At 39.1% G+C, this 25,293-nt stretch overlaps 2 protein-coding genes across 2 annotated transcripts in view; both read right to left on the bottom strand.

Annotated features, from left to right (window-relative positions):
* The window catches only part of LOC127446978 (neuroligin-4, X-linked-like), a 760,753-nt gene that overhangs the window by 32,621 nt on the left and 702,839 nt on the right, over nucleotides 1-25,293 (bottom strand). The gene's annotated exons all lie outside the window — the stretch shown is intronic.
* LOC127446994 (tumor necrosis factor receptor superfamily member EDAR-like) overlaps nucleotides 1-25,293 on the bottom strand; it is a 73,689-nt gene that overhangs the window by 134 nt on the left and 48,262 nt on the right. Inside the window, exons 5-12 of the mRNA XM_051708417.1 lie at nucleotides 24,754-24,839; nucleotides 17,906-17,989; nucleotides 17,354-17,479; nucleotides 16,858-16,932; nucleotides 14,321-14,393; nucleotides 7,225-7,417; nucleotides 5,227-5,287; nucleotides 1-3,498 (exon numbers count right to left, since the gene is read on the bottom strand). The exon at nucleotides 1-3,498 is cut by the window's left edge and continues 134 nt beyond it. Coding sequence (XP_051564377.1) covers nucleotides 3,155-3,498; nucleotides 5,227-5,287; nucleotides 7,225-7,417; nucleotides 14,321-14,393; nucleotides 16,858-16,932; nucleotides 17,354-17,479; nucleotides 17,906-17,989; nucleotides 24,754-24,839 — 1,042 coding nt within the window. The 3' untranslated portion in view covers nucleotides 1-3,154. The remainder of the gene's footprint in view (nucleotides 3,499-5,226; nucleotides 5,288-7,224; nucleotides 7,418-14,320; nucleotides 14,394-16,857; nucleotides 16,933-17,353; nucleotides 17,480-17,905; nucleotides 17,990-24,753; nucleotides 24,840-25,293) is intronic.

Genomic DNA, 25,293 nt, shown 5'->3' with positions numbered 1-25,293 from the left:
TTTACTTTGCATTTCTCGCAGTACTATTCATCTCTTTTGAACTGTTTTATTGGCTTCACATCACAGTCAGTTTATTACAGAAGCAATCTATTGATTTAAAAACAGTTTGAGTTTGAACTTGAATAAATGCAAGAACAGACAATTAATTTACAATCATCTGACTCAGACAGCACAGAATAACAATATTATATATTTTTTTCCTTTTATTTGTTTGTTGATACTTCTATACATGATGCATATGTACAATAATAAGTTATATATACACTTTTATTTTACTGGTTGTATTGACTTTATTCCATTTATAAGTTCTCTGCCATAAAGAGGTTGACCAGCCTGTACGTTTTAAGAGAAAATCAATTGTTTGTTGTTGTTCTTTTGGAAACTCATTTACTTTGAATCCCACTGTATATCCATTATATTGCTGTGGGAAATGGTGAAATATAATCCAATGACAAAAAAATGTAGTGTACAGTTAAATGTTGAACATGCAGATCTGATGATGTAGAACACTGGAGACCTGCTCCTCATTATTGGCCATTAAATCGTCAAATACCCTTTTGACAATGCTTGAAATGTACTAAACTGTAATTATACTAACTTACAAACACTTTATAAGTGATCAAATCAAAAACATCACTTTTGTGCAGATTATAGCAGTATTTAAAAAATAAACTCTAAATGTTACACAGTGGAACATTGTTAAAATCAGGGTCACCCGCGGGTCACTGCATGCATAGTATCACTTTACTTTCTTTAACATTTCTACATACTGCATGCAGTTAAACGTTTATACAGCTGCCGCTCTGCGTCCTATCGGCCACTTTATGGCTTTTCCGTTTGGATTATTTGTTAATGAGGTGCTGGAAATCACAGGCACTTTGCACTAAGAGTCGTAAAGCACCAGTCCCAGCCAATTAGTCCCAGAACCAGCGGCTGTTCGCTGGACAACACGGTTGCACAGGACTCTGGTCTTCACACGCACACACTGCCAGGCCTTACACATGCATACACCCGAGCCGCTTTCTGACAGATTTACAGAGATTTATGTTTCTGTCCAATATTTCATTGCACCTGTGAAGACAAGTCCATATTCTGAATCGAGTGAAATATGCACATAAACTGAATGCAAGCAAACACAGTTCATACAGTATAAAAAGTCTCCTGAGCTGTGAGTTATTCAGGCACTTCAGATGTCTATAGAATATAAATATAAGACCAGAGACATACTCTATGCAAGTACACAAACACTGAAGCGATTGTACATACTTATGCTGCCTTCACGTGCGATCAGAATTATCATAAATAAGAGTTTCCTATTTGGAAGTTGCACCTTAAGTCGTAATTCTGACTGGGAAACTAAAGATAAACACGTTTTTTTTTTTTGTGATTTTTTTTTTCTTTCCCTTTTTTCACCCAATTTGGAATGCCCAATTCCCAATGTGCTCTAAGTCCTCGTGGTCACGTAGTGATTTGCCTCAATCCGGGTGACGGAGGACGAATCCCAGTTGCCTCCGCGTCTGAGACCGTCAATCTGTGCATCTTATCATGTGGCTTGTTGAGCGCGTTGCCACGGAGACATAGTGTGTGTGGAGGCTTCACGCCATCCACCGCGGCATCCACGCTCAACTCACCACGCACCCCACCGAGAACGAACCACATTATAGCGACCACGAGGAGGTTACCCCATGTGACTCTACCCTCCCTAGCAACCGGGCCAATTTGGTTGCTTAGGAGACCTGGCTGGAGTCATTCAGCACGCCCTGGGATTCGAACTAGCGAGCTAGCAAATTCCAGGGGTGGTAGCCAGTGTCTTTTACCACTGAGATACCCAGGCCCCCCCGATAAACATGTTTTTAATTACTGAGTTCAAAGTCATTTTTATTTATATTTTTCCTGAGGCTTAAAGTAAAAAAATAATGTCATGTTGTGTAACTGCCGTACAGGATGGGGAGGGAATCAAATGGCATGAGTGGTGCAAAAAATAAGCAATGAAGCAATTTAGTTAAAAATTCATATTTAAAAAAACTTTTGTCAACCAAATCAAAGTCATGTAGTGTAACCAACATGTAGGTCGACATTTTGTTATAAAACAGAGAAGATCCCTTTGGACCCTCAAGACTGCGTGTGAACATTTATAATGTATCAGGTAAATTTGACATTTTTACGAAAAGGAACATTTTGTTCGGGTCATGTGGTGTAAACCTGAGAAAATGTCTTGATATTCTTAATTCAAAATGTTTTAATATTTGCAGAAATATGTTTTACCTTGAAACATATGTTTAAAAACTTTGTAGTCGTACATAATATATACGTACATCGGTCACCATTTGATGCATATTTATACAGAAAAAATAGCATATATTTGACTAAAATTCTGTTATCGTCAGCACGCTGACTGACCAACATGCATTACGGTGTCAAAATAAGAGTTCCTCAAGAAACATGCATGAATGAACTGGCATCCTCCATGTTTCCTATTCTCTCCGACAATAAAACCCTCTAGGATAATTCCGATTAACGTGCATTTTTGCGATACTGTGGCAGTAACAAACTTCAGTACTCAAGGGGCGATAGTTTCCTTCAGAGGTCTGGTTGTAGAAGACAGTTTACACTAAAGCACGCTGTGGCGCCCCTTGTGGACTGACACATTTCGAACGCTTGTGAAATCAAAGCTTGTGTAGCCAAAAGCATTCACATACTTGTGTAGATTATGTTTTGGAAGTAACAGTCTAATCATCTTGTCAACTCTCATTAAAAGTCAATGCCTTTAGAGCACATCGTTGCTGCAGATCTCGAGTGAATGCCCCTTTATTTACCACATTTCCTCAATCTGTTATGAGAAGATATGTCATACAGATGGGAAAGTAGCATCCCATTAAACGATGTTCATCCACTTCAGTTGAGATCATTAGTAGAAGTATAAGTATGTGAGAAAGTAAATGGGAATCAAAATAAGACAAATGGCCCAGTCAAATGTACATCAATCCCGATGAGTCCAGAGCAGTTTCCCATCCTGAACCAATAACACACTGTCTGTCTGAGTTCTCCATTCAATCAACACAAGCACGTCCATTAGAAGTTCAACCGATGGTCATCTGTGAAAGTCCAGGGCGAGATTTCTTCATGTGATTTGAGTCATGATGGCGATTGAACGTCAGACACTCGCGCAGCGGGATGACAGGTTTGGATGATGGCTGGATGGAGGTACTCCGTTTTCGGGTCCACCCAGAATGTCGAAGCAGAGCGCCTCCACCGCGTCCAACCTCTCGATCTGGACCAGACGTGTGAGGAGGTCTGGGATGCTGTAACCCGCCGTACTGACGCGATCAAACAGCTGCATGCCGTCGCTCATGCCGCCGATCTCATCACGCTTGAGTCCGAAGCTCTCGGCGAGGTGTCGCCACGTCTTCACCACGGCTTTATCGGTGCTGTAGGTGGCGCTGAGCATCCGACTGATGCGCTCCAGGCAGTCAAAGGGAAGTTCTGTAGGACTCAAACCTGCGGCGATGAAGAACATGCAAACCTAGAACATCATCTTCATCACCAGTGCAGTAAGGCCACATCCACACTAATCCATTTTCAATTGAAAACGCTACATATACGACTCTCCTCCACACTAGAACGGTCCTTTCCTCCAAAAAAATATGGAGACTTTTGGAAATGAGGACATTAGGAAACAGAAAACGGTGGTTTAAACTTAAACGGATTAGTGTGGATGTGGTCTAACTCAGGGAAACATTTAAATAGTTTAGGTATTAAACTTTAAACTTTAAGACATTTAGATAATTATTAATTGTATTTTATTATTTCCATTTAGCTTTATTTGCATTACAATAATTAATGTATCAGTTTAATGTAACTGTGGTAAATTATTAAAGGAATATTCCGGGTTCAATACAAGTTAAGCTCAATCGCCAGCATTTGAGGCATAATGGAAAAAAATACTTTAGACACCAAAAAAATTGTTGTTGCTGTCCTTTTCTGCATAACACAGAGCCGTTTTGCAGCCCTCTTCAGCCAGTCGCGGCCCATTCAGCATAACGCGGCAGCCCGTTTCAACTTGTTGCCGCCCGTTCGGCACCGTTCGGCCCCGTTTCGTGGCTGGCCCACCGGGAAAAGTCCCGGTTCTCCCTATGGCCAGTTCGCCCCTGGGTGAGACACATCGCTGTTCACACCTGGTCGCTTAAATGTGTCTCCTCTGACCACTTGTGTTCAGATTTGGAGGGGAGGGTCTCTGTTTTATGATGACATACATCAATCACTATTTTAGTGTGTTACTGCATGATATTAAAGCGCAACAAAGGTGCGCTGTTTCTCCCAGATGCGGTTGAAATTTAATCTAAGCACAAACGCAACATGTCAAGCAGGATTATCTGTTATTTTAGTGGATTACCTGTATTAAAGGAGCTTCAGGTGTTCGTGCTTCTCATCTGTGTTGATATCAAACACACTAAAGAAGATCTGTGAAAATCTCGTGATTGTGTATCCGCTTTTTTAATTTTCCAATCAGACGGTTATTTCCTTTTAAAGCCGCTCGTATCCGGCAAACTTTAAACTCTTGTTTTAGCACAGCGGTTGATTGACAGGTGAGGGGCGGAGCTTCACTGCTGCTGGGACGCATACAGGATGGATTAGCGTTTACACATCAAATGCAATGCATTTGTATGTGGTTTTTGTGATTCGATCACAAAATGTTTTAGACCCCGTTTAGACCTGTATTTAGTGCTCACATGTGATCGGATCACCCGAAACGCATCTTAATAGCAGCTGGAAACAGGGCCAGTGAGTATTTTAACATTTACATTGACTGCAATTTTTGTATAATAAATTGAAATTATATTATACATTATCCCACAAATGCCGCTGATTAAGCTTAACTTGTGTTGAACCCGGAATATTCCTTTAAGTGCATTTGATTTGACCTCATTTGAATTAGAACAATTTCAATTTTGCTTATGCAAATTTATCTGGTTTTAAGGATGATAAAATGTATACTGCAAAACAAGACAAAGATACTTGTTAAGAATATGATTTTCTCAGTATGAATGTTCATATGCACGAGTGACACTTTTATGGGTTTGCAATGAAGCAAAATTTGGAGGCTGACAGTCGTGTCACATTAGTAGGTGCTGAGACTCATTACAGCCGTAACAAAGTATCATTTGTCTGTATTTTATAGCCTTGACATATTTATGATGTCACAGTGTTTAAAGTTACAGCTCTCACCCTCTGCAACACTACACGCCTTTGTGTACAAGTCCAAGATCTTCCTCCTCCTGCTGTGAATCTGCAGAAACAGGAAACACTTGATGAGTCACAGAACAAACAGAGAGAAACTCATCACATGTACATCCAGAGAGATGGAGACTTCATGCATGTCTTCAAACATGTTTTTATTATTTCATTGTTCCCTATAGTACAGTAAAAAACGTTTTAATGTTTTTGCACGAAAAACGCTCATAATTTAGTTTTTCATGACAATTTCAGACCCTCCCTAGTGGTCTGCTACCCAACTACCCAGGTTGAATAATCAATCATGTACTCATTGTAACCCCCACCCCCCCCCCCCACCCCATTATTCTTGCTACTTCTTTTTCTTTCTCTTCTTTTCCCTTTTCTCTGTGTCTGTAGGACAGGAACTCATTGAAAATCAGTGATCTGAAATGGGTCAGAAGAACATTGCCTTTGCTTTTGAACTGAGTTTTTTTCTTCCTGTATAAATAAAACTCAAATGTGAACCTAAATTGACCTGACAAACCGTCTTGACTCAAGACTTCTATGTAAACACCCTCTTCAAATGTGAAATGAGTCAAAGCGTTTGCACTGATTTTTAAAGGGGTTGTTATAGGTAAATAGGTTCAAATGAATTCATCAGTCTAATGTCAAAGTCATTTTTGCAGCTTACAGTAATTTCAGTAAATGCCCTTTTTGGACTGTGAAGGAAGTTTTGAGTTCTGAAAGTAACAGTAATCATATATACAGTAGTTAATGGTATATATCTCAAAAGACCAACAAATATTGGGTCATGCCATGTCAACTGAACCAAAGATCCCCAGCTCAAAATTTATTTTTTTTTTTTACTGGTGAACGATAAACATAAATGATTAAAGCCAAAATATTTATGCCATGGATCAATATTGACTGAGTAATCCATTATTTTGTAGAGGGGTGTCAAAAATGTGTATTTGTACACATAGATTGGTAGATCTATTACTAAAATGGTTTGAATTCAGCACCTCTTGTTGCATTATATCCCAATGGTGTGAGTCCAAAAATGGGGAAAAAACATTTTTGTGTTGTTTTTCTACAGTTAAGAGTGGCTATAACTCCAAAAGTATTAAAGATATATTACTATTCTTTTAGATTCTGGTTCAGAACAAACGTTATTTTTTGTATCTTCATTTTTAAGGTGCTATATGGTTAAATTCCAGAGATATGGGGCTCTCAATGTGACTCTATGCATTTTATTGTCAATTGTTAGATTTTGAAATGATTGTTTTTAGGTGAACAAATAATGGTATATTTCTAGTTTGAACATTATTTGTCCTTCAGACTTTTTAGTTGGACAAAAAAACTAGCTTCATACCAAGTGACCCACATTTGGTTTTCAAACATTGAAAATAGGTCAAATTTAACAATTTTATGGAAGGAGCAACATTGAGAGCCCCATATCTCTGGGATTTAACCATACAGGGTCTCAAAAATGGAAATACAAAAAGGAAAGTTTGTTCTGAACCAGAATCTATAAGGATATTAAGATATCTTTACTACTTCTAGAGTTATAGGCTCTCAAACTTTGGAAAATCAACACAAAAAAGTGTTTTTTCCCATTTTTGGACTCACGCTATTGGCATATAATGCAACAAGAGGTGCTGAAGTCAACTCATTTTAGTAATAGATCTACCAATCTATGTGTTCAAATAAAATCATGACACTGACCCCTTTCTAAGGATATTTTTTGACCTGTTGTTTTGCTCCAAAATCATTCAAAAATGGCCATTTTGTCCCCCTCTACAAAATAATGGATTACTCTGCAAATATTGATTGAATTTCATCATTATTTATGTTTATCTTTTACCAGTAAAAAAAATAAAAAATATTCTAAATCAAAATTTTGAGCCAGGGAAATTTGGTTCATTTGACATGGAATAACCCTATCATGATACAAGACCGTTAAAATCGTAGCGGACTCAATAGATTAGAAATAAACAGCTCTTTTTTTACCCCTGTGGTTTTGCTGCTGGTGCTGCAGTTGTTGTTGTTGATGGTGTTGGTGGAGCATGTCTTTTCTCGGGTCAGATGAACTAATGACATCAGACAGAGATCTGCAGCTCCCTGTTTATCTTGAGCGGCTTCCTCATCGCTGTCAATGCTGCGACTCAAGAGCTGTTCGTTCTCTGATGATGCGTCATTTTCACTGTCAGCATAAAAACATTTCAAGTTTACCCACTTCTACGGGACCATCAGCACACGTGAAGTTAAAGAGTAAGAGTGATTCTCAGGAAATGTAAGCGCAGTGTAGTTCTAGCGGGAAGACTCACAGCTGTACATCATCGCACCATTAGCTAGGTTACTCCTAGCCAATCATGCGTCAGCCATCGCTTTATAAGTCTGCTCACAATCTATCACATTGCTGTTTCAGTGTGCCAACATGGCAATATCATTCTATAGCTCACTACGTCAGACGTCGAGTCAGATTCGCTCCCTGACGAGCTAACATCCAGCTCTGGACATGTATTAGTCACTGCTCCTTACCATCCAGGATCAGCAGCTCCTCGCTGCAACATGCATCTGCAATTTCTGGATTGTCAGTGGGATCGTGGCCCTCTTGAAATGATAATAGACATGTTAACGGCATCTCTGTCAACTCTGATCTCTCCAGGCCATAGGTGAACCAGTTCACATAACATCTCGGGAAGCCCGCCTTCCCTCCCCAACGATGCCGCAGCTTCATCTCAACTTTCTGCCCCACATCAAACCTACGTGGCGTAAACGATCAGCAAACCTGGATCTTCATCCATATCTCAGTCACGCAGGAGACCTCCCTCAGTCGAGGCACCGCATCTACCGCAATCGGAATGCACGACTCGGTGCGGAAGGAGCACGCTCCTCGCCAAGTCCATCAAAATCATCGCCTCAAGGCAGCATCTGATTCCCATCAGAAATAAGCTAAGTTCTCAATCATATCCATCCAATGCATTCAGAGGATGGTTTATGGGTCTAGGCTTTCTGTTGCCTATGTTGTCTGTTCATCATAACCCTCATCTGCATCAACATCAAAACCAAGAGCCAATATTTCATTTCAATAGAGCATTCGGCTCTCATAGTTAATGGCAGGCCATCACGCGTTCACAGCGAGGGTAACTCAGTTAAGGTTCACAATGCATGATTCATTCACCGTGTTGCATGCCCGACTGTACCACTATCGTGGAATCAAGATCTATTATTCATGCATGTCATGATGCACAGTGCTCATTGTACGGGGTCTCATCACTCCATTCAGATAAGGAAGTACCACTGTTGTTGCGCGCCTCTGAAACCTAGCGGTAGACTCTGCTATTACATTCCTTATTTCATCAGATAAGTTCATTGCCAGCATAATGCATTTTGCTGCCTTATATGATCAAGTCATACAGGGGCGTGATTCCTATTTCACAGTATATTTAAATTTTATTACTCACTCATTACAGTGCAGAAATTTGTGTTATATGTCTCTCCGTAAATCATTTATTCTTTTATCACTGTTCGGACCATGTTTCAGTCAATGGGGACTTTTAAGCATTGGGGCTTTATCAATGTTCCAAATTTCATCACGAGTTTAACAACTATGTCAGCCTAACTACATTACATTTTAATTTAAGTATCAATGCATTTCAGTTTTTGCTCCATTCACTTTTAATGTGCTCGTGGTCGGGGCTGTTACATTTAGTAGCAGGTAAGTAAGGTTTTGTTTAATCATTGGATAAAACCTGTGCCGGATCAGTTTTCACAGCGTTCGAAATTTCAAAAGCTCATTTTCTTTTTCGCTACTGTTAATTTTCTGTTCCTGCTGGTAAATCAAATTTCTAAAACCATGTTTGCCTAAACGCATTTATTGATTTTTAAAGTTACCAATGTTTTTGCTTTTAGCTCCGTTCACTCTAAATATATTTGCGGTCAGAGCAGCTTACATTTAGCAGCAGGTAAGTAAGATTTGTTCACTCTTGGATAAAACCGTGCTGGATTAGCGTTCTTGCGAAGCAGATGCCGAATATTCGACTAAAGCTTTACACGTCATGGACCATGTGTCGTGCTGCTGGTTTTACGGGCTTTATCAGGAGCTTAAGCTTCAATCATCACATATTTTGCATCTACATACTTCAACCCCATTCAAGGCTGAGCACGGTGCCCTCCTCTCCAAAGCAATATCAAGATGCTTCCAAAAGTCATACCCATTCAACCCGCTGCTCATTTCGGCATCATGTAGCAAATTGTACTTCACTGTCCGACTCACAAATGACTGTAGTAGTAGTCTGCACATTTAAATCTCCATCTGAAGGCTCATGCCAGATCATTCCAATATTTTAAGCTCCCGCCATACGCACCCGCTCCTATTCTAATTTTAATTAATTAATTATATTTTATTTATCACACATTATACATTTGCACATATACAGTGAAATTCTTTTTTTCACATATCCCAGCTAAGCTGGGGTCTCTACTCCTCTATTCCCGTGCCACTCTCAGCTCCACCTGGATGTATAAACACATTTTCTCACAAACTGGGCATACCATCTCCAGTGGAAAAACCATAACCCTTCTACGTTTCTCAACTTCTGGCATCGTGCTCTATTTTCCTCAGATGCAAACTTCCCCGCCTCTCTATTAATTAGACAGATCATTAGTTCACATTTTCTCCCTCCCGCGCAGTGTCAGTTTCTATATTCAATCTCCTGTCCCTTTGGGTCACCTCATTTCGCCATGTGCATCATTCATCAAGGTCGCTCCATCTCTTGCCTCCTCACGCTAGCCATTTTGTTGATAAAACTCTGACAATGTATCTATTGATAACTGCTGCCGATTGGACCTCAAATTTGGTCCCTGTTGCTAATCACCGGAACTGATATTCCCTTTTCCATAACAAAACCCCAAAACCTCAGACAGCATGTCCTTTTTTCACGGACATGCACCCTATGAAGGTCTTGAGGCTACTGTATAGGAACATGATTCAAGGGAAATGGCCAGGCAAATTTTTCACTCGTGCCAGCTCCCCTTCATCAGCATCTTCGAAATTCCCCCCTCCTGGGCACGCAAACGTATCATCATTTTTTGCGACACCACCACCGCCGTCTTGATCATCAAAGGCAAGTCCTCCTCCAGACCCTTAGCCCCTACTGAGACATTTGACAGGCAGAGCACCAACTGAACCCCATTCTCTCAGTCGAGCATATTCCCAGGTTTTTTCAATTCAAAATCTCTCTATCTCATTTCAAGAGTTCCATCGACTACGTCCCTTCACCAGCATACTTCTCGTCTCCTGCCCACACCTTTTGAACCTCTACCGGACTAAGCCCCTCACTCCTCCCCTTTAGATTCCGCTAAAACTCATGCAGAAAGGACTCGCCCATTCCTTGCTCATTTCACCCTTTTTTCTCAAACACTCCAAAACAGACCACGCAGGGTGCGGTGGTTGCAGCAACCAGGAGTTTTAGCATCTTTAGCATGAAGCTATGTGTTGCTAGCATGCTCTAAGCATTGTTAGCATGTTTTAACATGCTGCTAGCATGTTGCTAGCATGTTTTAGCTCTTAGCTTGGCATTGTTTGCATGTAGCCAGGCGTTGCTAGCATGTTTTAGCATGTACCTAGCATTTTTATAGCATGTGTTAACATGTAGTAAGGGGTTGCTAGCATGTTTTAGCATGTAGCTAGGCACTGATTGTATGTTTTAACATGTAGCCTGGCATTGCTAGCATATTTAGCATGAATCTAGCTGTTGCTTGCATGTTTGGCATTGTTAGCATGATTTCAGAATTTGTGCGGCCACAATGGCTGCTCATCAAGGACTATCAGAATCCAAAATCAGATGCTCGGCCACTGGTCTTCTTCATCCTACCAGAAATATATTCAACCCAACCCTCATATCATCACACATGCTGAACTCTCCATCAGCCATAAGTTTTCATACCTGTCTGGTGGCGGTCGGGGGCTCTCACTGCTCATCCACATCTTTTCCCACACTATTATCAAATTCAAGCATGTCTGTTGTCCTGCAAGGACACTGCATAACTATATCCACCCTCCTCACCAGGGCTTCCACAATCCCAAGCATGGTTTTCCTTTGCATAGGTACTGCACAAGCCTAGCTCACCCTCGTCGGAGGGCTCATAATCAACATGGGATATCTTTCAACAAAGGGTACTGCACGACAACATCGCCATTATCGTATGGCTTTATGCATGTTGTTCACCTTTTGGCAGAGATAACCATCAAACAACGGCCATCCTCGTTTGAGGGCTCGAACCTCATGGGATATCTTTCAACGAAGGGTATTGCACACAACGTCGCCATTATCGTATGGCTCTACACTACGTTGATCATCTTTCGGCAGAGATAACCGTCAAACAATGTCTGCCCTCTTCGGAGGGCTCATAATCAAATGTTGTTATCTTTCAACTAAGGGTATTGCAAGACAACGTCACCATTATTGCATGGCTCTGCGCTACGTTGTTCATCTTTTGGCAAAGATATTTCAAACAATGTCAGCCCTCATCGCAGGGTTCATAATCAAATGTTGTTATCTTTCGACAAAGGGTATTGCACGCAACATCGCCATTATCATATGGCTCTACGCTACGTTGTTCAACTTTCGGCAAAGATATTTCAGACAACACCACCCTCGTCGGAGGGTTTATAATCAAGTGTTGTTTAAATTTCAACAAAGATACTGCACAACAACACTGGCCTACCGTAGGGCCTCATATCATGTTGTTCATCTTTGGGAAAGATTCTGCACAACCACGGCTCCTCGACGGAGGGCCCAAAATCAAACACAAGGACAAGGAAAAAATCTAACTCAAGGAAAAAACTAAAATCAAACTAAAAAAAAAAGCCCCCTCTATCATAAAAGTCATTGCAAGCATAGCTTACCCTATTGCAAAGGTATTGCACAACTATGCCAGGGATATTGCGTATTTCATGCAAGTGTCAGTTCTAGGTGTTCACATTTCCTTTTTCCTCTTCTCCATAATGAATGCCAAACACAAGACTGGATCTTCTCTTTTGGGGGTAGTATTTTATTTTCTCTTTTTTGGGGTAGGCTCCTCGCCCCCTGCATCCTATCTCCCGCAGGATATGACGGTTCCGAGTAAAACTTCTTCGGACCGCCAGATGGGGCTTACGCCAAAGAGAGACATTACAGTTCTGTTTTTATATTCATCAAATAAATGTCATTTCTTCTTGTTGATAGAAACCAAGTTCCTAAACAAATGAGGCATGACAGATTCTATATTTAGGTTCATCTCACAAAACATCTCACGATAGAGCGCAGCAGTGACTGTCCACTTTTTCAGCCGTCTTGATTCCGGAAGTATTTTTCCCATTTATTTCTTCCATAGTAATTTCATCAAATCCTTCATAAAGAGTTGTGAGACATGAATCAAACCAACCAGCTCCGAGGTGAATAACAACTTAAAATCAGATTAAAAGACAAAAATACAAGACTGTGTACTTAACGTCTTTAATGAGGGAATGAACTACAATCCCATGAAGCAATGAAAATGACCTAATCGAATTAAAAATTAAAATTATTGATTTAAAGTTGTTGATTATAAGTATAGAAATAAACAATATATTGCAAAATATTCAGATATAAACAAATATATAAATAATCTGAGAGTGTAGGGAGAGTGACTTGATTGCGTCATTAGAGTGGGCGGAGCTGCAGAGCTCTTTTCTGATTGGTGGATCTCTCTTCAGGATTATGGGTAGTGTAGTTCTTCACCAGGAATTAGGCTATTAAACATGATTTTTTTATTTTAAATGAAGTTGAAATAACGTGGACTGATGTCTTCAGCAGAATCATATACCATCAATTAACAACCTCATTAAGGACAACGTTTAAACATCAGGCCCCAGGACACGTTTTCATTAAATTCAACCTCCTATCCTATAAATCTGAGGAGATAGTGAAGAAATCTTAAACTAATGTTATTTAAGAAACTTTCCTCTTTCCTCAGTCTAAAGCCTCTGGTGGTTTACAGTCATGATTAGCATGCAGTGACTAGCCTGTTGTTTTTAGTTTGCAGTTTAAATCTCTCAGGAAGAGGCTTCAAAACAGCAGCACTAGAGATGCTCACAGAATGTCATTGTTTTAAAGACATTCAATACCTGAGCGGGTCTGGCACTCGCGCCGCTGCATTAGCATTAGCACATCCACTGGCATGCGCTGTTAGCCACACAATGTGCCCGCAGGCAGAGGTGAAATCATCAACTCTATAATGACTGTTTGAGCACCGTCTCGCTGTTATGATGTAGCCAAACAGCTAATCTCATGAGCAAAATCATCCATACATTAAACCAGGGTGATCAGGACACCGATACAAAGCGGATCCCATTTAGGACTTGGCTACTGATTTGTGTGTGAATGATTTTATTATGTGAAAAGAAAGAGTGTGAAGTGACATGAGAGAGATGTGGAGGAAATCACTTGCCTGAGACATTCAATAATACTGTTAAGTGTCATTTTGACCAATCACAATCAAGTATTCTAGAGAGCCTTAACAATAGGAGGCAATAGTATGTTATTCAAAACAATCAACACTACTGAGCAGTTAAAGTTATAATCTAACTAGTTATCTTTACGTTAAAAGGGTTAAGAAAAGCAGTTCTTATTTTGTTTATTCTTGCTTCTGGTGTGCTTTAGATGGGGAAAGAAATGGTTTGAGGCACAAAAGTGTCATCTGATTTGTGAAGCAGAGCTATTTTCACCTGCCGATTTTGGCTGCACCGCTGAGTAATTATCTCACGCTTGATTATGTTTGGCTGATATGAACACCTCCTGTGAAAAGTGTCGCTTCAGGGCGGATTTGTATTGAACTACCTCATGCCCAAATGAAAAGAGTTAAATGGTGTTGGCAGATTCTTCAACCCTGTTTTACACTCACAATGGACTGAGAGAGCTGCGGCTGTAACACGTCCTGCGGTGGATTCATCACTGACACCATCTCAAGCGCATTAAAAGAGAGAATGTGTTCCCTGTACTAGTTAAACCTTGTTTGTCGTGCACTACTTAAAGCGTGTGAGATCCTCCTCATAACAGACTGAAATTGTGTGACAACTCACCTTTTCGCTGTTTTTGGAGGTGAGGGTTTGAGCTTGTCAAATTCATCCTTCTCTGCATATATGACGACGTTTTCTGGAAAGACAACGTTTAGATATTAATTACATGCTTTTCTGTGAAGTCATTCAGGAAATCTGGTCAAGAACCTTCAATAAGCAGACAACATATTCAATATTATATTGTAATAACCACTGATGATGTGGCTATGAAATATCAAGGTGTAACTAGATTAGGTTGGCTTGAGAAAGCCAGTCTGAAAGTTTGAAAAGTTTTACAAAGTTTTAAACAACTTTGTAAGCTTGACGTTTAAAGAAAGAGAGAGAGTGTGTGTGTTATAAAGCTTTGTTAGCATAAAAATATTGTGAAGTTTAAGGATAGATAGATAGCATGCTAGCATGTTTGAACACTTAGCTAGCCATTCTATGTGTTATAGGTGGTCACTAGTGCATTGCTAAAGTGTTCTGGGTGGTAGATAGCTAGGTGTTAGCATGTTTTAGCACTTAGCTAGGCATCGCTAACATGTTTTAACACTTAGCTAGCCATTGCTAGCGTGTTTTATCATGTTGCTAGCATGTTTTAGCATATTTTAACACTTTGCTAGGCATTGCTAGCATGTTTAAGCACTTAGCTAGGCATTATTATCATGTTTTAGCACTTAACTAGGTGTTACTAGCACAAGTTAGTATGATGCTAGCATGTTTCTAGCATGTTTTAACACTTATCTAGGTGTTGTTAACGTGTTTTAGCACTTAGCTAGGCATTGCTTATATGTTTTTGCTCTTAGCTTGGTGTTGTTCGCATGTTTTAACACTTAGCTAAGTGTTGCTAGTATGGGTTAGCATGTTTTAACACATAGCTATGCGTTGTTAGCATGTTTTAGCACTTAGCTAGGCATTGCTTATATGTTTTAGCTCTTAGCTAGGTGTTGTTTGCATATTTTAACACTTAGCTAGGTGTTGCTAGCATATGTTAGGATGATGCTAGCATGTTTCTAGCAGGTTTTATCACTTAGCTAGGCATTTTTAGCATGTTGCTAGCATCTTAGCTTGCATTGCTAATATATTTGAGCTCTTAGCTAGTCATTGTTAGCATGTTTTAGTGCATAGCTAGTTGTTGCTAGCATATTTTAACACTTAGCTAGGCATTGCTTATATGCTTTAGTGCATAGCTGCATAGCATAGCCGTAATCTAATTAAAAAGGATGGACATATATAAAACTATTGATTTAAAGTTGTTGATTATAAGTATAGAAACAATATATTGCTAAATATTCATATTTGTAGTTTGAGATTGTAGGGAGAGTGACTTGATTGTGTCATTGGAGTGGGCGGAGCTGCAGAGCTCTTTTCTGATTGGTGGATCTCTCTTCAGAATTATGGGTAGTGTAGTTCTTACCAGGAATTCTGCTATTAAACATGATTTGTTTTTTTTTTATGAAGTTGAAATAACGTGGACTGATGTCTTCAACAGAACCATCGATTAACAACCTCACGGTAGGTTTGTCATTAAAGGTTAATGAGTTATCTTTAATAATCAATTCACCAATGGAGAAAATGAATGGGATTTTTACTTCCAGAACCAGACTGTTGCACTGTAGTGTTGGAGAAAAAATTGAGAAGGTTCAAATTTAGCAGGACATCATGAAACTCATCTCCATTCTCATATTAGCGTTGTGTTAGAGATCGTTCTTCATGTGAATAAATGACAGGTGTGATCTATAAGTGAAAACTGTCATCGTCTAAATGTAATTCTCAGGCCATTTTCTTTCTGATCGTTATGTAGTGGCAAGTTCTGAACATTTAACGCCTTCAGTGAGCGCTGTGGCTTTAACGAAACATTTCAGCAAGTCTGTCTCACTGCACATGAGCTATGTGACCACAGAACTGTCAGGAACCATCATAGATATCATATAGATGTCTGGAATGTGCCACGTTTATCCCTCTTTTATGAGTGATGGAGGGCTGACGCGTCACTCTGATGAGCGTTCACTCCATTATGACAATGTTGAATCATTTAAAGGAAAAGTTCAACCAAAAATGACAATGCTTTCAACATTTACTCGTGTCTTAATAAACCTGTATGACTTCCTTTCTTCTGTAGGCCACCAAAAATATTAGGCAGAATGTTCACGCAGCTCTTTTCCATACAATTACAGTGAATGGTGACCAGGGGCTGTCAAGTTCTAAAATGAGAAACAAAAAGTACTATAAAAGTTCCATGAAGGTAGTCCATGTAACTTGTACACTATTACAAGATTATCAGTGAATATTGACTTAAATTTCAGTCTTTTTCTCACACAAAGCTACTGTAAGACTTCAGAAGACTTGGGATATAATGCATGAGACCTGGACTACATTTATGATGATTTTCAGTTGTTTTTGGAGCTTTACAGTGCCTGGTCACTGTATGGAAAAGAGCAGAGTGAGCGTTCTGACAAACATCTGTTTGTTGTTCCGCAGAAGAAAGAAAGTCACGTATTCCTTTAAGCATTTTAAATACATTGCACATACAAATTTAAAGCCGAAGTACTTTAACTCACCTTGAATATCTTTCTTCTCCTCTTGCTTATTTGTTTGGACTTCAACCGTCTTTATTATCTGTCCAGAACAGCATGCTGGGAAATGAAAAGTCTCGGTTAGCCTGAAGTACTCGCACAAACCCGACTGCTGTTGACTTAATGTCTGAAGCAATAAGAAAGATTTTGATATATGGGAATGATCTGTAAGTAAATGTGTTCCAGAAGCGCTCAGTCTAAGGTCAGCGGTCTCCTGTGGATTTACCCACACATCATACAGCTTTATACTTACACATTATCTGAAAATGCTTCACGTCTTATTGCACTTTACTTAAGCTGCAGCCTGCGACAGATGTATAGTAACTCTACTCTACTCTATACTGGTTTAAAAACTGTGGAAAATCAAATGTTTTGAAAGCCAAATTGTAATTCCACTATGTTTGGGAAAACAGTCTCTTCCAGTTTGAGTGAAGCTCTAGTTGAGTGTATGTTCTGGTTTTCTTCTGTGCCGTGATCTCACCTTGTCCACTCGGCTTGGCTTTCAGAATGTAGAACATAATGATCATCACTATAGCGATGGCCATGATGAAGATGGTTGACATAGCGATAATGAGGGCTGTTGCTAGATGACCTTGTCCTGTTGGATCTGGAACATGAAGAAATGCACTTCAACATGTTTGCAGCATTGTGTTATTTAAAAATAACACATTATATTTTCAATTCTTTTAACAAAATGATCTTCAGTTGATCTCTTTTTCGGTATGATGAAATAAAACCATACGCCGTGAGAGCCTGTGCATTAGCAATTTTGCCATGTTTAAAGTGGTTTTACGCTTATGAACACCCCTTTACTGTGGTAAAATCACTGACACATGGTCTCGCATGTCTTATTATTTTTATATAACAGCAGCAAATGATAAAAGACACCAAAGTTCAATAAAGCGTCATATTTATCAATAACAATAGGGACGATTCATCCGCCAAGTAATGTTTGAATGTTTGGTCACAGGTGTTTTAACAGCTTATCCAATCAGAATTTCGACATGGCCTTTTTTTCCCAGCATGCTCTCACCTTTCTCTGGATGTGGGAATATAGTGGTGCTGCTGGATGACACACTGGGAGCTCGTCCTGGGATCACAGGTGTTGGGCGCATGCCTGTGAAATAAATCACATTTCATGCATCATCTTCTCATCACATGATTTTAAAACGTCATAAACATCATAATTCTGGCTAAGAAGATGATTTAAAAGAAATAGTTTGCCTGGTATCGCTTTCATGTAAACCCGCCCCTTTAAACATAAGACACTTTATTGCCACAATACAACGAAAATTAGTGTGGCAACCCTCAGGATGCTCTCTATGCTGCTCCGGTAAAAGTTCACCGGGAGCGGTGTTGACGGACCATGTGAGATCTTTTGTTAAGTAGGCTCTAAGGAACTTGATGTCGTTGACACTCTCCACCTCCTCTCCGTTTATGTGCAGAGGGGAATGGGTGGTCTTCCTGGATTTTCTGAAGTCTACAGAAAATCCAGGACCATGTTGTTGTCCATACACAACTCAACAAGATGTTGGACCTCCTCCCTATAGGCTGTTTCCTCATTTCCTGATATGAGGCCCATAATGGTGGTGTCATCAGCAAACTTTATTCTAGTGTTGGAGTGGTGAATTGGGGTGCAGTCATGTGTGAAAAGGGCATGGTAATAGCATGTAAAACTAAACAAACTGTGATTGGTCACTTTACATGTCAGTCAGACTCTTCCTGTCTAAGTGGGCATTTCTTGACCTGAACAAACGGCAATGGACCTTTTTCACAGACGACACGTTTCGGCCTTATTAAGCAGCTTAAATCAAGCAAAAGTTGTATATTTATTTAGACGCCGATCCTGATCTGATACCAGTGTTGTCTTTTTGCATAATCAGTTTAGAATATCTTTACATTATTGTGTGGAACTAATTGGGAGTACTCTTTAATATGTAAAGAAACACAAACCTCTAACTACACATTATTTCAATATAAATGTATAGCTTATTAAGAAACACTTTATTGTTAACTAGTCTACGGATTCAGATCTATTTTTTTGTTCAATTTAGTTGTAAGATATCAGTTTACTTTTCATTCAGTTATTTTTTGGAACCTGTTCATAATTTGCAAACAGATAATAATAATAACAAATTATTATTACTATTATTATTATTACTATTATTATTGACTTTTAGAATTTTAAATACGACAGTAATATTTCTCATTCATGCACCTTTAACTTTAAAACCCTCGGGCTTTTATTTTGACATTCTGAACTCTCCAGGAAGTCCTGTATGTGTCTGTTTGTAATCAAGTTCACAGTAGTTTAATTCGCTTCTTATTCAAATTCTGGTAAAATGCTCCTCCGGTGCCGTTCTAAATGCATATTGTAAGTGTACCGAACTATTGAGTATCTACATCTGAGATGTTGTTCGTGAGTAGTTCGTGCATTTTATATATTTACTTATTAAACACAGCCTTTTGTGATTCACAGAGCTATCGCACGTCTTCAAGTGTCTTTGAATAAAATGCACGAGTCATATAAACTGCTTTAATGGTGTTTTTATGGTTATGTCATTTTTGGAGCTTGACAGTAACGAACATGACTAACACACAGGATCGGGTTTGGATCGGGCTCGTCGGCCGATACCCGATCCATCTAAAAGCTTCAGTATCAGAGCCGATACCGATCCAGGTAACGGATTAGTGCATCCCTAATCATTATACATTCATTTAAACTCTGAAGGTGTTTTTAAAGATTTCCGGTTTCAGTGGCATAGCCGAAAATAAAGGCTTATAACTCAACAAAAAAAACACAAAACAAGGAGGTTTACCTTGTGCCATATCATTTTAATAATGATAGTGTGTTTGTGTAAATGTGTAAACATTTTTGGGAGGAAAAAACTCTTCATTCTAAACTGGACAAATGTCAACAAGATGTTTGTTTATTTGTTTGTTTTCAAGCTATTTTCAAGGAAAAATAACTATAAGAAGACATGCAGTTCAATTATAAAACGGATAGTTGTGGTTCTGAGTGCTGATTGGTCAATAAAGTCTAACGGGCGTTTTAAAATACACCATATAGTATCAGTTATGATGTGAAACGTCTGTTTACAGCACATAGAGAACAACTATTAACCACAGTTAACATGTCCAGGACTAGATCTACTAGCAGGATGATACTACGTGAATTTGCTATTAAATATTTCTTTATTTTAATAAAAATCTGCTTTGTTATTAATAAATATTGTGCTATATTGTGAAATGAGTTTCTCTGCTGAGTGCCGTGTCAAACAAACCCTGTATCCGTGACTATATTCACATTATAACATCGTTCTCTTGTTGTTTAATTATAGAAAATTAGACATCATTATTCTAAACGTGTTTAATCAATATTAGCTATAGTTTTAGTTGTTGATTATTTGAAAGTTGTGTGATAAAAGAAGTAAATATGAGACACGTCAAATCTAACAATACAAATTTAATCTATTTGACAACTTTTCCCCTTCTACTGACAGCTAGATGTGTCATTTGTTAATCTAAGTATTGATTTAATTAAAACCAACTCGGAAAGTATTTGAAAAGCAAATAGCAAATTTCTCCTCCATTTCACAGCTTTGCTTATTTCTTTCTCATTGTGAGTGTCAAACACATTGTAAATTAATTAAATGGACTGTTTCTATGAAACATGATCAGTCATTTGGCACAAGGCTAACTAATGTCTGACTACAGGAAGTCTTCTATAACAGTCTTTACGAGTTGAGGAAGCCAAGGGCCATTCATTAGACCGATTATTAATCTGATGTTACATAAAAACTGCCTTGTGAATTCCTCGCAGTAACGATTTAAATTAATGGCAAATTTTCTTTTCAAATCCCTTGCGCTTATGCATAGATCATATTATACATGACCAATGATTGAAAACAGTGAGAAATGCGCAGATGATGCCTGACTCTCATATGCTCTTATTGGAATCTGGGAGGTCTGCTGGCATTTCTAACCACTGGACAGAAGACGAGCCGTCAGGAGATGTTTTTCACTGAAGTGAACTGCAAGCAGCAGCAAGTTAATCATCTTTTTATTCCCTCAAAACACTTAATTATTGGACGCAACCTCCGCTGCAGGCGAGCATAATTTGCAGATTACCTGCCGAGTGCGAGCATGTCTTCACCCAGCGACTCCACGTCTCGTTCGGCATAGTTTTGCACCCCGAGCTGTGAAAAGGCTTCTTTATGAAGTTTTGTTTATGAAATTTCATTCCCACCTGCTTAATTTCTGCCACCACAAAGTGGGAAATAATTAAAGAGGCATTGAATCGCTAAAAGCCAGTACAGACGTGTTTTTGAGGAGAAAAACCTACTGGAATATGTTCAGTTAATGACTATGACTGGAAAAAAAGTGTTTTTGTTCTCAGATTTACATTACTTAATATATTAAAGGTGATTTAAATGTTAAAATATTTTCTAGTCATATTCCATCTTAATATAAAGAGGCAACTATCAGTAATCCATTGGTAGTTTGTACAGAGCCCCTTAGAGGACAGGGCGGGAAGATTTTTTCTGCAATAGTTTTGCAGAAATGCACACTATTATGAGGAAACGCAAAATTTTAAAACTTAGTGCGAGGGAACCGAAAACTTATTGTGAAGGAACACAAACTATTGCAAAGGAATGCAAAACTTATTGCGAGGGAACCCAAAACTTATTGCGAGGGAACGCAAACTATTGTGAGGGAATGCAAAACTATTGTGAGGGAACCCAAAACTTATTGCGAGGGAACGCAAACTATTGCGAGGGAACACAAACTATTGCAAGGGAACCCAAAACTTATTGCGAGGGAACGCAAAATTTATTGTGAGGGAACACAAAACTTATTGCGAGGGAACGCAAAATTTATTGTGAGGGAACACAAAACTTATTGCGAGGGAACGCAAAACTTATTGCAAAGGAATGCAAACTATTGCAAAGGAACACAAAACTTATTGCAAAGGAATGCAAACTATTGCAAAGGAACGCAAAACTTATTGTGAGGGAACCCAAAACTTATTGCGAGGGAACGCAAAACTATTGTGAGGGAATGCAAAACTTATTGCGAGGGAACCCAAAACTTATTGCGAGGGAACGCGAACTATTGCGAGGGAACGCAAACTATTGCGCGGGAATGTGAACTATTGCGAGGGAACCCAAAACTTATTGCGAGGGAACGCGAACTATTGCGAGGGAATGCGAACTATTGCGAGGGAACCCAAAACTTACTGCAAAGGAATGCGAACTATTGCAAAGGAATTCAAAACTTATTGCGAGGGAACCCAAAACATATTGCAAAGGAATGCAAACTATTGCAAAGGAATTCAAAACTTATTGCGAGGGAACCCAAAACTTATTGCAAAGGAATGCAAACTATTGCAAAGGAACACAAAACTTATTGCAAAGGAATGCAAACTATTGCAAAGGAACGCAAAACTTATTGCGAGGGAACGCAAAACTTATTGCGAGGGAACGCAAACTATTGCGAGGGAACCCAAAATGTATTGCGAAGGAACGCAAAACTTATTGCGAGGGAACCCAAAACGTATTGCGAGGGAACCCAAAACGTATTGCGAGGGAATGCAAACTATTGTGAGGGAATGCAAAACTATTGCGAGGGAATGTAAACTATTGCGAGGGAACCCAAAACTGATTGCGAGGGAATGCAAACTATTGCGAGGGAACATAAAACTTATTGCAAAGGAATGCAAACTATTGTAAAGGAACGCAAAACTTATTGCGAGGGAACCCAAAACTTATTGCGAGGGAATGCAAACTATTGCGAGGGAACGCAAAACTATTGCGAGGGAACCTAAAACTTATTGCGAGGGAATGCAAAACTATTGCGAGGGAACCTAAAACTTATTGCGAGGGAATGCAAACTATTGCGAGGGAACGCAAACTATTGCGAGGGAACCCAAAATGTATTGCGAAGGAATGCAAACTATTGCGAAGGAACGCAAAACTTACTGCGAGGGAACCCAAAACGTATTGCGAAGGAACGCAAACTATTGTGAAGGAACACAAAACTTATTGCGAGGGAACCCAAAACGTATTGCGAAGGAATGCAAACTATTGCGAGGGAACGCAAAACTATTGCGAGGGAACCTAAAACTTATTGCGAGGGAATGCAAAACTATTGCGAGGGAACCTAAAACTTATTGCGAGGGAATGCAAACTATTGTGAGGGAACGCAAACTATTGCGAGGGAACCCAAAATGTATTGCGAAGGAATGCAAACTATTGCGAAGGAACGCAAAATGTATTGCGAAGGAATGCAAACTATTGCGAAGGAACACAAAACTTACTGCGAGGGAACCCAAAACGTATTGCGAAGGAACGCAAACTATTGTGAAGGAACACAAAACTTATTGCGAGGGAACCCAAAACGTATTGCGAAGGAATGCAAACTATTGCGAAGGAACACAAAACTTATTGCGAGGGAACACAAAACTATTGCGAAGGAACGCAAACTATTGCGAAGGAACACAAAACTTATTGCGAGGGAACACAAAACTATTGCGAAGGAACGCAAACTATTGCGAAGGAACACAAAACTTATTGCGAGGGAACACAAAACTATTGCGAGGGAACGCACATTTTTTTGTAAGGGAACACAAACTATTTTGAGGGAACGCAAACCTTTTGCAAGGGAACGCAAAACTATTACGAGGGAATGCACACTATTGCGAGAGAACACAAAACTATTACAAAGGAACACAAACTATTTTAGAAAAAAAATTCCCGCCTTGTCCTCTCAGGGGCTCCGTAAGTTTCACTTCCTTAAGATTGTAAAACTGTGACACTTTTTTAAAATTGTTCTGTTTGTTTGAGCAACTGATTCGACCAGTGGTGTGAGTTTGTGGCGGGACTATCTGTTCGGAGAGTTTTGATTATTTTTGCCATTCTGTTTGCTTGAGCCGTCCATCTGACCAATCAGAAACAGCGTTTGAAAATGACCCTATAAACTGATTTATATTTCTTTTTGTCCTATAGATGCATGGAGTAAAACGTGAATACATCTGACTAAGGACAAACTGGGATTTCTTTTTTAAAATAACAAAACAAAACAATTAAGGACTTTGGCTCTTTCTCCATTGGTGAAAGCTGGATTTAATTAGTTTTCCCTCCGTTCCACAAACGATGACATTTTATCCTAAATAAAACCAAATCCCAAGAGCTGAATGAAAACCAGACGTTATTATTTATTGCTCTAATTCAGAAATGGCAAAACCATGAAAAATACCCACTGCTACTTTTATAATTTGAGAAGATGAAGTGCCCTTAAATCTGAAGGTTGAAATCAAAACGATTTTCCCATCGTTAGTGTAACCGTAGTAACCGTCTTCGAAACCGGCCGCGGTGAGAGTTCTGCAGTGTGTCAGTGCATGCCTGCGGTCCGTTCCATGCAGTCAACACTTCAGGTATGTGCGCATAATCAGTGACTCAATGATGTTATGAACAATCTGCCAAACACTGAATGTGAGCCAACAGGAGGAAAATAAATCTTTATGGACCGCAAACGCACTCGCTGATGGAGTCCAGGCCACTGCAAACTTCTCAACGCAGATTACTGATGACCTGCTATTTGTATCTTTAAAGGAACTCTGTGCTCTGGGGTGATGGTTAGAGCGGGTGGATCTAGATTGTGGTTTTTGGTTTAGGTTTTAGTGTCCTTCTCTGTATGATGAAGTGTGTGTAGTTTCTCTGCAGAGAGAGGAATGGAAGCGATTAATATAATTGTGTATTTATGCACTGCTGAATAGAAATAAGAGGAGACGAGACAGGTGGAGCAGAGATGAGACGCAAATGAGATGAAGGGCCTTTCAAAGCAAATAACGGGGCCTAGAGGCCAAACTAAAGTTCTTACACTCTTTGATGTTTCGTGGAGCGTTCTGACATGCATGACACACCATACCATAGATGTTCCTCGGTCTGTTCTCCAGTATGTAGTACCTGAAAGACAAAACAGTAGAAAATGAGTTGAAAAGTCAAAGTACTGCTGTTTAATGAATGAAGACTCTTAAAGGGAAAACAAGTTTATTTATATACAAAATGTCATACACAATGGTAATTTAGAGTGCTTTACATGCAAAATACAGAAAAAAGATCATTTAAGAACATAAAAATGGAGCAATGCAAAAAACAAAAAAATAGAAAAAAAAGTTTCATTAAAAAATACATTAAAAAGAATAAGATAAACAAGTAAAATAACGTGTAAATAAAAGGACATAAATTGAAATAAAATAAGGCAGTGCAATCATTAGTTACATGCATATTTAATATTTTAGTATATTAATAAAGCGGCCTGTTAAAACAAAAGTGTCGAAATAACAAAAATTCTTTCTAATCCTTTCCAAAACAGGAAATTTAAAACTGAAGTTGAGAGCTCCAGTGCCAGAAAAATATC

Source organism: Myxocyprinus asiaticus, chromosome 10, assembly GCF_019703515.2.
Source record: "Myxocyprinus asiaticus isolate MX2 ecotype Aquarium Trade chromosome 10, UBuf_Myxa_2, whole genome shotgun sequence".
Taxonomy (NCBI): Eukaryota; Metazoa; Chordata; class Actinopteri; order Cypriniformes; family Catostomidae; genus Myxocyprinus; species Myxocyprinus asiaticus.
Note: the sequence above shows the minus strand (reverse complement) of the source record. Positions and strands in the feature narration are given on the sequence as shown.